General features: G+C 39.7%; 1 protein-coding gene across 1 annotated transcript in view; it reads right to left on the bottom strand.

The window, feature by feature from the left end:
* tet2 (tet methylcytosine dioxygenase 2) overlaps positions 1-16,264 on the bottom strand; it is a 38,465-nt gene that overhangs the window by 13,709 nt on the left and 8,492 nt on the right. Inside the window, exon 2 of the mRNA XM_057842643.1 lies at positions 44-2,841. Coding sequence (XP_057698626.1) covers positions 44-2,798 — 2,755 coding nt within the window. The 5' untranslated portion in view covers positions 2,799-2,841. The remainder of the gene's footprint in view (positions 1-43; positions 2,842-16,264) is intronic.

Here is a 16,264-nt window from a genome sequence, read left to right as displayed (position 1 = left end):
TGCACAACTTCATATGTAGCGGGACCAACAACACGGGACTCACCAACACAGTGGCAGGATGCAATCTCATATTGTGTTTTAATTGGCGTATCAAGTAGACTTTTTATGGGGGTATCTAATAGCTTCATCGGAGACTCCATGAATCTCTGTAAGAGTTGTTCTTTCTTGGGTGTTGAGTCAGGTGTTCTTTTAAAAGTCATTGTGGACATAGCAGCACCAGATGATTCCACTTTACACATCTCGGTGTTGGTTGACAGGATTGTGACGGGCCCAGAAGATTCCACTTTGACTTTATTTGAATTGAGAATGAAGGATTTCTTCTCAAACACGGGAGACAGTTGGTACTGTTTTAGGCTTTGTTCCATGGAAGCTAGTATATTATTCTGCCTAATGTTCTCACAAGAAGACTCTTGATTCTCCTGCTTGGTTTGCAATCCACCCAGATTCTGCTGTGAGCCAAGTGCATTAAATCTGGGTTCATTTTCAATTTTTATATTCGCGAGACCATGTTTGCTATCCCAAGTGCTTTGTGTAGAATGAGGAGGGCCCTGTCGCTCTTGCCGTTGTAACAGATGCATGCGTAAGGTTTCATGCCTCTGGTAGTCTCCTTGAGGAATTGGCAAGCCCAAGTGAGATCCCCTTTGGAACTGAGAACATGCGTTCAGCTGGTGTTCGGTCTTAGGATGTACATGTGTTGGTATTTGTTTGTTTGTTGCACCTTGTTGCAGATATGTTTGTGTAGAAGTCTGTGGGAAGTCCATATTTTTCGAAGGGTGGCAGTTATTGGGTCGCTGCTTTTGAAATTGCTTGGACTCAGTGGTGACTGAGTTTGGGGAAAACGATCTTTGACATTGTATCTGAATATCTGTTGTGTTTTTGTAGCAGGCATGACTGCTGGGATGAAAAGAGTTGTTTCTGGGTTGCTGGTTAAGTTGAATTTGACTTGGCTGAGGCTGACTGTGAGGTCTGTAAATGGGAGACTTAAGTTGCTGTTCTTCAAATTGTGGCGGGTGGGACAGTGGACGTGGAAGATTACAGTGCTGCTGTTGCTGTGTTGCAAAGAAGTCAGGCGACAATGTGTCCTGCGGTTCAGGGTTGTCGTGTAAGTGCTCGGACTGCACAGTGGTGGGGTAATGTCCCCCTGTCTGTTGATAGTGCTTTTTCTGGGGTGGAGTCTTCTGCATTAAATTTGTGTTAGAATTGGATTGCTGCCATTCTGAATCATTGTTGTTTGGGGCTGAAGCCAAATGTGATTGGCCTAGGAGACTAAGTTGTTGGGCCTGTATAGTGTTACACCCCAGAATGTTTTGTTTGAACATTCCAGGTTGCTCAAACTTTTGTGTAGACTGTTCGTCCAAAATCTGACCTTGAACTTGTAGGCTATGTCTCTGTTGGTCTGACAGGGCCTTGGCAGACAACCCCCCCTTTTCCTGCTCTGCCTGGGATGACAATCCACTTGTCTGTTGCTTTGCAGGGTTCTGTTCCATCCAGCTGCCCTGCTGGAGGGTAGAACACAACAAGTTGCCTGTTTGCTGGGTTGTGTTATCCATACTGTTTCCTAATCCAACCTGAATTGACTGCTGGGGATTAGGTCCCTTAGTGACCATGCTGTCAGATCCTTGTATGTTTTCAACATTCTGTGGAAAATGTCTGCGTTGAATCCCAAACTGGTGAGCATGACCAGACCCAGGTTTCCCTACTTGCGCCATGTTTTGTATTTCAGAGTTGGGTGAGGGTTCATATTTTGCCATTACTGTCTCAGTTGTCTTTTGAGTGTTGCACTCTTTAAAATTGGGGAGATCCAAATTATGATTAATATTCTGATACCCTTGTTGAGGATTTGAGTCATTAGGGTAAGACTGTAGGCTGTTTTTATGTTGTTGCAAGGAGTTGGCAATGTTTGATGATGGAGCCATGCCAAGGAGCTGACCAAGAGATCCTTCGTGGCTAGAGCAAGACTGTGGCAGGTGTTGATGCTGTTGTTTTTTCTGCTGGTATTCTGTTTCATGATTGTTCGAGTATCCATTCACTACATAGTTTATAGAGTTAAAATTATTGACACTGTCTTCAATACCAGATGTCCCAGCCTGTCGTGGTTGAGTTTCAAGTGTCTGAGCAGAATTGGGAAAGTCTGAAGTTAAAGTCGAAGGTATAAGATCGTCACTGGGCAGTTTATTTGTAAGAGAACAATTCATAGCATCTTCTGACCCAGACCTCTGGGGTGCAATTGATACTTGCTCAGGGTAATACTGAGACAAAGTTTTCTCCAAAAGATCACCTGGTGTACTTTCTATTGTAGAGGTGGTAAGTGCAGCACCGTTAATTGAGACCTGTTTGTTTCTTGGCAGAGGAAAATGATCTCCGTTAGGAATTGTGCAATTTCTGGTTCCTAATTTTATATCTGCCTGAGCATTGCACTCATATTCTGTGTTTTTTGTCAATTCAGCAATCTCTGAATCTACTTTAAATTTTTTATTCTGACCAACCAGGAATGGCTGTTCAGTGAGTGCATGTTTGAAATCTCCATTCATCAAATCTCCATTCATCGTAAAGGATCCCTGATCCAACAGCCCTTGTAATGATCCAGGGTCATTACAAGTTTCATTTTGTCTCTTCATGGAGTTGGAACCTGTGCTGGCCTTGTAGTTGTTCCAGTTTGTAGCACCAGTAATTTGAAGAGTATCCCCATCTAAAAAGGTCCCGCCATTCTGGAGTTTGTTAGAGATGTTGCATGATGTGCCAATTTTCTTAAGGGTCAAACTTTCTTCCGTCTCATGTCTGGTCTGGTCTGTTTCCATCTGGCCTGCTCAGGGTCCATTCACAGGCTGCCCTTTCTTCGTCCTACAAAAAAAAAGTTGAAAATAAACATTAGGCAACCCTTGAAGTATTTTCATTACTCAGAACTGTTTTCTTATTCGACACGCATCACATTTTCATGAGATACAGTGGGGCAAATAAGTATTTGGTCAACCACTAATTGTGCAAGTTCTCCCACTTGAAAATATTAGAGAGGCCTGTAATTGTCAACATGGGTAAACCTCAACCATGAGAGACAGAATGTGGAAAAAAAAACAGAAAATGACATTGTTTGATTTTTAAAGAATTTATTTGCAAATCATGGTGGAAAATAAGTATTTGGTCAATGCCAAAAGTTCACCTCAATACTTTGTTATGTACCCTTTGTTGGCAATAACGGAGGCCAAATGTTTTCTGTAACTCTTCACAAGCTTTTCACACACTGCTGCTGATATTTTGGCCCATTCCTCCATGCAGATCTCCTCTAGAGCAGTGGTGTTTTGGCGCTGTCATTGGGCAACACGGACTTTCAACTCCCTCCACAGATTTTCTATGGGGTTGATATCTGCAGACTGGCTAGGCCACTCCAGGACCTTGAAATGCTTCCTACGAAGCCACTCCTTTGTTGCCCTGGCTGTGTGTTCGGGATCATTGTCATGCTGAAAGACCTAGCCCCATCTCATATTCAATGCCCTTGCTGATGGAAGGAGATTTTCACTCAAAATCTCTCGATACATGGCCCCATTCATTCTTTCCTTTACACAGATCAATTGTTCTGGTCCCTTTGCAGAAAAACAGCCCCAAGCATGATGTTTCCACCCCCATGCTTCACAGTGGGTATGGTGTTCTTCGGATGCAATTCAGTATTCTTTCTCCTCCAAACACGAGAACCCGTGTTTCTACCAAAAAGTTCTATTTTGGTTTCTTCTGACCATAACACATTCTCCCAGTCCCCTTCTGGATCATCCAAATGCTCTCTAGCGAACAGCAGACGGGCCTGGACATGTACTTTCTTCAGCAGGGGGACACGTCTGGCAGTGCAGGATTTGAGTCCCTGGCGGCGCATTGTGTTACTGATAGTAGCCTTTGTTACTGTGGTCCCAGCTCTGTGTAGGTCATTCACTAGGTCCCCCCAATGTGGTTCTGGGATTTTTGCCCACCGTTCTTATCATTTTGACGCCATGGGGTGAGATCTTGCATGGAGCCCCAGATCGAGGGAGATTATCAGTGGTCTTGTATGTCTTCCATTTTCTAATAATTGCTCCCACAGTTAATTTCTTTACACCAAGTGTTTTACCTATTGCAGATTCAGTCTTCCCAACCTGGTGCAGGTCTACAATTTTGCGTCTGGTGTCCTTCGACAGCTGTTTGGTCTTGGCCATAGCAGAGTTTGGAGTGTGACTGACTGAGGTTGTGGACAGGTGTCTTTTATACTGTTAATGAGTTAAAACAGGTGCCATTAATACAGGTAACGATGGAGCCTCGTTATACCTCGTTAGAAGAAGTTAGACCTCTTTGACAGCCAGAAATCTTGCTTGTTTGTAGGTGACCAAAGACTTATTTTCCACTCTAATTTGGAAATAAATTATTTAAAAACCAAACAAATATTTATTTTCCACCATGATTTGCAAATAAATTCTTTAAAAATCAAATAATGTGATTTTCTGTTTTTTTCCCCCCACATTCTGTCTCTCATGGTTGAGGTTTACCAATGTTGACAATTGCAGGCCTCTCTAATCTTTTCAAGTAGGAGAACTTGCACAATTGGTGGTTGACTGAATACTTATTTGCCCCACTGTATATTGGTAGACATTATGTTAAGTGCCATTGATTGAAGTTAATCATGTCCCCTGATAGTTGGCAAGACTTTTTCACTTTTTGAGCCTTTCTCAGGTGGGTAGCTATAACTCAATCCTTCCGATCCCATATAAACATTTCCCAATCCATTCCATTCACCTATGCAACATTAATCGCCTTACCCCCTTCCCTGACTTCCAACACTGCTGCCATCCTTGTCCAGTCCAAATTATAGCCCTCTTCAATTATAAACTTCCTACTGGTCCAGAATTTCGTTAACAGCATCATACCCGAACCCCCTCGATCATCACAACACCCAGCTCCATGTGCTCCCATCTTAATTCTGCATCCAATTCAAAATCATCCTGTACCTATAAAAGAAAACACGCAACCTAACTACTTCACCAAACTGAGAAAGTTCTGGATGTATAGGATGAGTTCATCTTGATTTTGACACAATTTTCACACATTTGACCTGCTCTAAGAATGTCAACACGGGAAACAATTAGCTCTGCTGGGTGAACCGATACAATTGCTTCATTGTTTTGGTCATCTGCCATTCTACAGTCCCATAGTGCTTCATAATTAGGCTACTTCATCTCTCACTAACGAGTCAAGCAAGTGTCTTAAAGTGTCTCTTGCTGACAGAAACAAAGACTGGATGGCTATTTGCAGGATGTTAAGGGAGCAGCATACTCAAAAGGAAGACTTTTGGTCAATTGTTTGGGTTGGGGTTGCCTTTTGTATGTGGCGGAAAACACAGACAGGACTGAAAAAGCGGTTTCTGCTCTTGCACTCTTCTTTAAAAGAAACTGCTGAATTTTAAGCCAAAACGACTGTTGAGTTTGATAGAACTATATCTTTATATGCTGCCATAGCAGATTCATGCCACATTAAGCCCCCAAACTATTTTTAATTTGTCCGTTTTACCTAGAAAACCCCCATTTACAGACATCGCGCAACCGCTTTTGTTTCAACGCAGCCATAAAACGAAGGTAATTAATTATATTTATTATTCAAAATGTCTGTCGACTTTAGCTTAGAATCATTATTTGATGTCTCATATTTCTTTAAAAAAAAAAAAAAAAAAAAAAAAAACGACTTCAAAAGTTTTTCACTCACATATTTTAAACCTTTAAACAAATTATGTCACAATGAAAAATTTGGCGTCTGTAAAAAAGTCACGGATATCTACCTTATAACTATCGCTTAATTGTATTTTTTTTTTTTGTTACTGTCACATTTTGCCTGATATGTTAGATGATAAATACTCGATCCAAACAAAGAAAAATTAAAAAATAACGTTTAAAAGGGTAACTATATGAAAAAGAAAATCTCAACCACTCCTTGTTGTCTGCGATTTCTATATCGCGACCCTTGTTATATCACCATGTTTCACCCATAAAAATGCAAAAAACAATCTGGCTGTTGCCATTCACAGCTGTGTCTTGACACTCAGTGATACATGCTATATAGAGTTTTTGGATCGAAACAAGGTAAGTAAATGATAATGTCCCGGTAAAATTAAAGATGATGCCGATCGATCGGGTCCGATCACGTCATTTTCAAAGTACCGGAATCGGCAAAAAAATATCGGACATGCCTTTTTTTAATATATATATATTTTAATTGAATCGTTTCCTAATCGTATTTCACGTGACAGACAAAATGTCTTACTCATCGAGAGTCTTTAGTTTTGGCTTAAAGTAGGGCTATCAAATTTATCGCGTTAATGGCGGTAATTAATTTTTTAAAAATTAATCACGTTAAAATATTTAACGCAAATAACGCATGCGCTGCACCACTCACTCACGCATTGTCGCGTTCAATCTATAATGGCGCCGTTTTACCTATATATAGAGCTAAAAGGCAGCGTAAAATGAGTAGAGTGAATTCTGGCAGTCGTTGGAGCCTTTTTTTAGTTGGCTGAAGCCTTATAATCCCTCTCTCAACAATTAGAAATATCGTGGGAAGCAATGTGGGGAAGAAAGGTACTAATTGATCTTTTTCTTAACGCCCTATGTTATTTCCCAACGCAGAGAAGATATATGAATTAGTGCTACTACGCACAGTCATCGTTCCACTTCCCATCATGCATTTGGGCTTGGCTACAGTATCATTTACTGAAAGCTCAACAAATACACTAGATGGCAATATTTAGTCACAATATACAAAGTCACATTTTTCCTTTAAGAATTACAAGTCTTTCTATCCGTGAATCCCTCTCACAGAAAGAATGTTAATAATGTAAATGCCATCTTGAGGATTTGTCATAATAAACAAATACAGTACTTATGTACTGTATGTTGAATGTATATATTCGTCCGAGTTTTATTCATCTTTTCTTAATGCATTGCCAAAATGTATATGATCGGGAAAAATTATCGGGAATGATTGGAATTGAATCGGGAGCAAAAAAAAAAGCAATCGGATCGGGAAATATCGGGATTGGCAGATACTCAAACTAAAACGATCGGGATCGGATCGGGAGCAAAAAAAAACATGATCGGAACAATCCTAGTTAAAATCATGGCATCTGTAATTCTGCTCTCGCGTGCTCTCACCTCAAGATAGGGTTTTGCTGTTTAAATTTTTTTTTTTTTAAATGCCCTCCTGATCAAAAATTTTCTTCTCCCAGAAAATTGAGATTTTAAGCTGTCAAATGATGTATCACACATGCATCTCGGACAAGTTTGAAATTTAGCCAAATTGGGGGTCTCAGAGCGGAACTTCAAGTCACCTGAGTGTTTTCCGCCGTGTGTTGATACAGTTTCGCCTTTTATTAGTGAAATTATTGAACACAACATACATGATCAATAGAAAATTTGTGAATTTGGTGAGATTTTGCACTGTGGCAATAGACAGAAAATGTCAATAATTAACTTGAGGCATTTCACTCTTAATGTTTAGCCGTAAATACAAATACAGAATGATTCCAAACCTCCCAGCGATAACACATTTATATATATATCTAAACTGTTGACTAACACATTGTGATTGATGCCAACAAAATTGTTTTTTCTTCAAGTCATTGCCTAAAAGTACTTCGAGACCCTGCCCTTTTGTCTTTTCCGATGCTCTGTAAATCAGCAACTAAGTCAAGAGGTTAACACCGGCTGCTTTGAGTTCAGCTCCATTCCTGTAGGCCTCTCCAGGCTTTACAAAGAACCAAGCGGAGCCCAAGCAGCTTGTCACAGTTGGGTACACCCACTCTGACAACAACAAAAAATAATCTTTGTGAACCTAGGACAAAGCCAGAGATTCCAGTTGAATGTAGGCCTGTTTGCACACATGCATCTAAACACATCCAATAACAAGGCACACAGAAATATATGTCAATGTGAGTGCAATTTAAGATGTTTATTTTTGTCTTAATTTTAAATGCAGACTCTTTTATTTTCATTTTTGAGCATTAGACATTTGTTTGTAGTGGCTGATAAAAGGTCTAACACTCAGATTTGTTTTAGTGTTTCTCTCCAACAGTTTTTTTCCACTAACAACATACAGTTTTATATTTGATATGACTCAACTTGGTTTATACTTGTCTCTAGAAGTCAGTGTGTAATTGCACATTAGGTTGCTCTGCACTACTTTTTGTCATTCATCCAACTCTCTCATGTTTAAGCTTGGTATTTTGACAGCAGTTATGAAACTGTGTTTTGAATAACACTGGACTCTTGGATAGTGTCATCGGTCTGCATATTTCTTAGCAGTCATTCACTACTAAATATTGTGCTGGGCCCACGTTGGGGTTTTGTTTTCCCTCCGGACAGGGACAGTGAAATATGAGTGTCCAGAGTCGATGCCATGTTTTTGCCATGACTTGGCGGTCATATGTGACATTCACCCCTCACAACAGGTGCGAGGAGACTCTAATTCCTATCATTCAGGTTGAGAGTTTGGCAGTAAGTCTAAAGAGCAGTCATGTTAAAAAAAAATACTTGTCAATATACAGTAGAGCAGGGGTCGGGAACCTTTTTGCCTGAGAGAGCCATGAACACCTCATATTTTTAAATGTAATCCCGTGAGAGCCATACAATATGTTTAAAACTAAGAATGGAAGTAATATGTGCATTTTATGTAATTTCAACTAGGGCTGCAGCTATCGAATATTTTAGTAATCGAGTAATCGACTGAAAATTCTATCGATTAATCGAGTAATCGGATAAAACAAATATATTTTTAGGTGAAGAGCAATTATAAATATACATGAGGAAACAAGACATTTCACCTAATCTTGATCCATTTTCAGTCAATCAATGTCTTTATTTCCGATGTATATTGTTGAAAACAGCCAACAATTGCATCTCAGATGTAACTAGAAAATAAAAAAAAGACTAATTCACTGCTTTCACTCAAAAAACCTTTAGATCTCATTAAAAAAAGAATATATATGTATATATATATATGTATATATATATATACCTAAAAATGACGTTACGCTTGATAACACACATTACTTTAAAGTTAGGATTTTTTCCCCACGTTTCAATTGAATTTCTATTTGTGTCAAGCCATTTTTAAGTTCCAGTTAAGTTTTAAGTTCGTCTAAACTGTAAGTCCTGATAGGATTTTGAGTTTTTGCAGTGTTCAAAATAAATGTATGATACAGGCTGTTTTATCCAGCAATGACTACTGAGCTAAAATTGATAGTTAGCATTATTGAGTTTTTATTTTACACCCTCATCACTCCACAACGATATGTTATGTTAAAGCCTGTATGTAAGACACGTTAGCCACGCATCAAAAGTGGTCATAATTAATAGAAACCTAGCCCTCCGCAGGGCTAACGTTACGTGGGCTAGTGACAGTAATGTTAATCTTATTTATTAGCGCTTAGCGGTCTTTATTAGCGCTTAGCGCTCTACTGCTTTAAGATGGCTGCTGTTTACTAACGCTGCACATACGCGGCCGAGTCTGTCATTTCGCATCTAGTTCAACATACATGTGATCTCTATGAGACTCATCAGACGCTACCTGTTACCAACGTAGCATTGTCCGGGCTAGTATTTAGCAACGACGGCGTCGTTTGTAGCGGTTGCCAGCTGCAGTAAGTTTTTTTTTTTTTTTTTTTGCTTCTTCCTCTTCGCACGTGACATCAGCGCGCTGTCCCGCATTAAAAGTGGTCCGAGCAAAACATGATGCTTAGAGCTGTCAAAATAAACGATTACTCGAGGTGAATAAAATTACTTGGATCAGTTTTTAAACTCGAGTTGCTCGAGTATTGGTTTCAGCTCTAATTTCAACACTTTTAAAGTACAATGTCTCGGAATTCTTTTTAATAACATTATTATGCTGTTGCTAATCTTCTGGTGCTGCATTCTTTTCTGATGGCTTTGTAGTCTGGTTGATACTTGGTGGGGTTAAGCTTCATGCAGGCATTGAGAAACTTAGGATACGTCTCTTTTTATTTTCACGAAGAAGCGCCACGAATCCTGTTTTTCCCCACCATGCACGGAGCACCATCAGTGCACGCCGAAACAAGTTTATCCATCGGTAGTTTTTTTTTTCTTTAGCAAACTCAGTGAAGGACTTGAATAAATCCTACCCTCTTGTTTTACCTTTCGTAGTCAAAACTTTGCAATCACGCTGTACTGGGAGAAATTGCTCACATCTGTTGACTCATTCAAAGCGAGAGAAAAAAAACGGTGCCGCGTTTATGACCTTATGTCCTGCTGAAAAGTATGATACTCCTCATCTTTTTTTCTTTTTGCCATCTTCTCACAAGGGTTTCTACAATCAGCTGGCAATGCGGAAAAAGAAGCTGAAAATGAAGGACGTTTAATTCCTGATCTCACGCACATGCGCACATCGGCGCTATTTTTATCAGCAAATTAGTAGTTGAACAGTGTCTCTGCCTCATCTGCGTTGCCTATGTGATTGATAGATGGATAATTAGATAGATAGACACAACAACATGTATGTTTGTCAATTTCTCACTAAAATTACTGTGAACCGACTTTCTGGTCGCTGGTGACCGTAGCCGTTTCGCGCAATACGCAAAGGAGTATAACGAAACTTTTTTTTTTTCATAATTAAAGATTTGTCTGCGAGCCAGATACAGCCGTCAAAAGAGCCAGATCTGGCTCGCGAGCCATAGGTTTCATACCCCTGCAGTAGAGCAGCATAATAAATCATGCTTGTCAAGCTGTTTACTGTTTTTTTCTTTTTATCATAGACCATAAATGCCTTCAAGATGTTTTGCTTTTACTGACATCGTGCCAGCCTATGAGAACATTGTTGTCTTCAATCAGCTTGCACGTTAGAGAATATAATATTTTTCTCTTGCCCCTGTAAAATCCCATCAATTACTACTTTAAGTGTAATAGGGTCAGACTACTTGCATCCCAGAGTGTTATCAAAAATCTTTCCTCTAAATTTAGAGATGAACTGTGCAAACCACACAACCTATGACAACATTTGCACAACTTGGCATTCCAGCTGACTATGCAAACCTTTATCTCTCCCCTTTTTTACCCTCACGTCTCCTGCTTATCCCTCTAGCCAGTTGCACCAGATGGTCTCTTTTAGCCAACAGTCCCTGTAAACATTCTGCATATATATATTTTAAATGAGCTGTATGATTAAGACCATATAAACTTCTGTGAACTTTTTTGTTTTGGACTCATGTGCTGACAAGTGCCAGTTGCCTGATATGCCCCTACTGTTAGTCAACTGCTCACCAGCCATGTAAAGACAGACGTTCATTCATGCTCTACATCTCACCCGTCCCCTCACACTTGTGATTCACGTCACATGGCACACTGCTGCAGTGCTTCCAAATGCACCTCACATGGTCACTCATAACTGTTGGTATGAACATATGATACCCCTCCACAGTTGTTAAGAAACAAAAGACTGCTGTGTGTTGGGTTGTCTCTTTAATCATTTAAAATTCTATGAAGTTCTTAAATGCTTTCACTGTAAAGTTTATAGGAAGTGAGATTAATCAAACATAATCCTGTTTGCCCCCGAAAATTTGGTGAAACGCGTATTATATATCTAATGTTACAAATGTTTACTTGTGTCCTTTTCTAACCTTTTAAAGACATAGAACAGGTTTCTTTCAGGGCGACAGATTTGTAATAGTTCATGCAGGAAATAGCACTGTGTTTTTGCATAGGACGATTATATGATCAGTGGGTAGTAACTTATGACTCCTATCTGGCGATACTTTTCAGTGATTTCTTAAATTGTTGTGCATGCATGTCTAGGGGATGTGTTAATTTATCATGCCATTAAAAATTGATTTTCGCAAAAGCAACAAAGAAGCAAATGTCAGTGGATCAATCGCAATTTCTAGCTTAAGCTCTTCCCTAGTTAAGTGTGATGTAAGAGTATCTGGACCATGTGATAGCCTGAAGAACTGTATTACTGATGAAGTCTTTACCTCCTATGTGAAAGCCCATCTTGAAGGGATCCTCGGACTGGAAGACTTATAGGCTCTAATAAGCCACAATTGTTCTCTTTTACTAAAATATGTTATTAGAAACATATATACAGCGGGGCAAATAAGTATGTAGTCAACCACTAATTGTGCAAGTTCTCCTACTTGAAAAGATTAGGGAGGCCTGTAATTGTCAACATGGGTAAACCTTAACCATGAGAGACAGAATGTGGAAAAAAAAATAGAAAATCACATTGTTTGATTTTTAAAAAAAATATATCCAAATTAGTGTGGAAAATAAGTATTTGGTCACCTACAAACAAGCAAGATTTATGGCTGTCAAAGAGGTCTAACTTTTCTAATGAGGTCTAACAAAGCTCCACTCGTTACCTGTATTAATGACACCTGTTTTAACTCATTATCAGTATAAAAGACGCCTGTCCACAATGTCAGTCAGTCGCACTCCAAACTCTACAATGGCCAAGACCAAAGAGCTGTCGAAGGACACCAGAGACAAAATTGTAGACCTGCATCAGGCTGGGAAGACTGAATCTGAAATAGGTAAAACGCTTGGTTTAAAGAAATCAACTGTGGGAGCAATTATTAGAAAATTGAAGACATACAAGACCACTGATAATCTCCCTCGAGCTGGGGCTCCATGCAAGATCTCACCCCGTGGCATCAAAATGATAACAAGAACGGTGAGCAAAAATCCCAGAACCACACGGGGGGAACTAGTGAATGACCTACAGAGAGCTGGGACCACAGTAACAAAGGCTACTTTCAGTAACACAATGCGCCGCCAGGTACTCAAATCCTGCACTGCCAGACGTGTACCCCTGCTGAAGCCAGTACACGTCCAGGCCTGTATGCGGTTCGCTAGAGAGCATTTGGATGATCCAGAAGAGGACTGGGAGAATGTGTTATGGTCAGATAAAACCAAAATAAAACTTTTTAGTAGAAACACAGGTTCTCGTGTTTGGAGGAGAAAGAATACTGAATTGCGTCCGACGAACACCATACCCACTGTGAAGCATGGGGGTGGAAACATCATGCTTTGGGGCTGTTTTTCTGCAAAGGGACCAGGATGACTGATCTGTGTAAAGGAAAGAATGAATGGGGCCATGTATCGAGAGATTTTGAGTGAAAATCTCCTTCCATCAGCAAGGGCATTGAAGATGAGACGTGGCTGGGTCTATGAGCGCAATACACGCTGGGAGTGATGATGCTGTTGCCCTGGACGGGGAGAATAGCTGTGCTAGCTAGCAAGCAAAGCTGATATGACAATTGGCAGGATTTTGTCACATTCTCCTGCTGGTCAGATTGTTTTGTTACAGAGATGTGGGATGGCGTACCTGCATCCAATTCCAGCTCATCAGCAGTGTCCTTAAACTGATCCTAAGCGGCTTGCCAAAATATTGACTTGCTGCCATTTGACAGTTTGTATATCCCGTCGTTGTTCGTTTTTTTTTTTGTTTGTCTACCCCTTACCGCAGGTTTAACCTCAGGTTGTTGTTGTTTTTTTTTTAAATTCATCCCGACCTACTGTCATGTACCCTTTTTGTGTCTTCCTTTTCGCGACTGTGTTTTTTTGTGTGTGCTCAATTAACCCTTTTACGCAATCTATTGTTATTTTTGCACGCTGGCTGTCTGAAGTGAGCCGCGTTATTTAATTCCGTGGTCAAGCCAGCCGCACTTTCAGTTGCGTTTCCCTTTCAGACTTTACTGCACAGACAGACAAAGCATCTGGGTTGCAATTGCTCGATAAAAAAAAATCATGACTCCAATGTCCAGCAGAAGTAAAGTCCTGTGTTCTAAGCGCTCGTCTGTCGCACGGAAAACGCGGGTTCGAATCCTGCTGGAGACTTTGATCCAATTGCTTTTGATGCTCGTTTTGTGAAATATCGACAGTGGTGTCCTGCTCATCACTTTACCGCCCGGGTTCAAATTGGAAGGGCAGAACCGACGACATGTTTATGTAGCTAACAAGTGACACTGTGGAAGTACGGCAGTGCTGCCAAGTGACGTCACTGGCCGGACTGCATTGGGTCATCAACAACAATGGCGACCTACTAGTTCAACTAATTTTTCAAATTTTCTAAAAACGAAAACATTAAGAAGTGTTTTAATATCAAATTACTATAACTCATACTAACAAGGATCTTTAAGAATTACATGTCTTTCTGTCTGTGGTACCCTTTAAAAAGCAAAGATCATTGGTACACTTGAGAAAATTCAATTCTCGTTATAGAATTTAAAAAATAAACATTTTCTTGGTGCAAGGAACTATTCTTTCACTAGTTCATGACAGGACATGTGAGAATACTCAAAAATCTTGCCCTGAATCCAACTTGATGACCTTTAAAATATGTTGCATGAAACAATTGTTCTACATCTATCGAATTTCTATCCTCATTTTCTTCAAACTAGCATATAAAGTTAATGAATTACCATAGCAGCACACATCCGAGATCCTCTTCTGTTTGTAATTTGTTCCCTAGAGAACTTCCACCCCCTCCGTACCAACATCATTGTTCTTTATGTTTAATGCAGAACAGATGCAGTTGACTTGAAGAGATTCCTCTTTTACATTCTTTGTCCTTCTTTATTTTTCTGTGTAACTGAATACATCTGTTTCTTTACTTTTAATTATTTAACTGAATTTGTATAAAAGACTTGGGTGTCTTAGCAAAAATATTTAATCACTGATTTTTGTGGAAGTGTTGAACAGAAAGACCTTGTTCAAATGACTGTTACTGATCAGTTACCTCAGCAAAGGATTTTTTCTGCTCATATAACTACTAAACAGTGCACTAAATAGAGGGACTCCAGAGAATTTTGTAGTATAGGAAAGGAATTCCTTGCAGACCAAATACTTATCCTCAAAACCACATCTTACTGTATCATTCAAACATGTACTCATTACATGAACAAGAATATCTGACATTTTGATCATTAATCATAGTTTCCAGATTATTCTATTAATGAAAAAATCATTATGTGTTCTTAAAAATAACTATTATGAATTTAAAATGGATTGATTTGTTTGCTGAAACATTGGAAAGAAATGACGAATGGTTTTACTGCCTCGTAGGGGCGAGGCTAAACTGCTTGAACTGGCTGAACCGGCTGAACTGCTAACAGCACAAGCCTTTATAGAAGTAGACATTTAAATCCATTTCCTATGAAAGAAAGTTGAAGAAAAATAGTTATTTGAAAGATTTTAAAGAGGATTCATATTTTCTCCATTTCAGATGCAAAGTTTGAAGATGACTGTTTTCAAAGAAGGCAAAAATGTATTTCCATTACAATCTGTAATGCAGCTATCTCTACATCTGACATCATTGACTACTTGTATGAAAACCTCCTTACCCACTATTAGCTTGGCTTGAAAAGGTTTTTTTCTTTCACCCTCAAAGTCTGCTATTCCCTTGGCGACCGTTCCTAATAGTAAGCAATAGCCTTAACTAAGTGTGTAACGGTACATGTATTTGTATTGAACCGTTTCGGTACGTGGTGCTCGGTTCGGAACGGCGGCGTACCGAACGAGTTTCTGACGTAATGTAACCCTTACTTTTCGAGGCTGTGAGTCGATCGGGTTACAGTTTCTTTGTGTAGATTATATTTACTCCATCTTCTCCACTATAATGAGGACCAATACGGTAGGACAGTATAACTCAGAAATGTCAACGGCGCGACAATGTGGCCGCTGCGAGAACGCAGTAAAACGCGGGCTTAAAGCCAATCAGCCAATGCACACCAGTCGCAGTGCGGCCGCGTGTTAGACGCGTCCAAGAAGTGGTTCACCACGATGCACGCGAAAAGAACGAGTTTATTATTTGACTCGAGACGCGACCCTCCTGCGTCAATACTACTACCGGTAGCTAGGATCGGGCAGACCGGAAGTCACTCGTTTAAAAATAAAGTGGATCCGGTCGATTTTCAAACTAATATGCAATCATAACCCACTTTTTGAGTCCATCAGATCTCTTGAGTGGTAGATCGGGGCACAGTTGACTTGTCTTTCTTGATTTACTGCTGTCTTCTATGCTATAATAATAACCAACACGGCCACGTGTTCAATACAAAACCCTCCTACCACAACAAAACAAAAAGGAACTAATATTCACATAGGAACTAAAGTTATACAACATAAAATATACAATATAATTGAATACTACATCACATTTGTAAAATACACTAGGGCTGTCAAAATTATCGCGTTAACGGGCGTTAATTAATTTTTTAAATTAATCACGTTAAAATATTTGACACAATTAACGC

This window comes from Corythoichthys intestinalis, chromosome 8 (assembly GCF_030265065.1).
Source record: "Corythoichthys intestinalis isolate RoL2023-P3 chromosome 8, ASM3026506v1, whole genome shotgun sequence".
In the NCBI taxonomy this organism is placed as follows: Eukaryota; Metazoa; Chordata; class Actinopteri; order Syngnathiformes; family Syngnathidae; genus Corythoichthys; species Corythoichthys intestinalis.
Note: the sequence above shows the minus strand (reverse complement) of the source record. Positions and strands in the feature narration are given on the sequence as shown.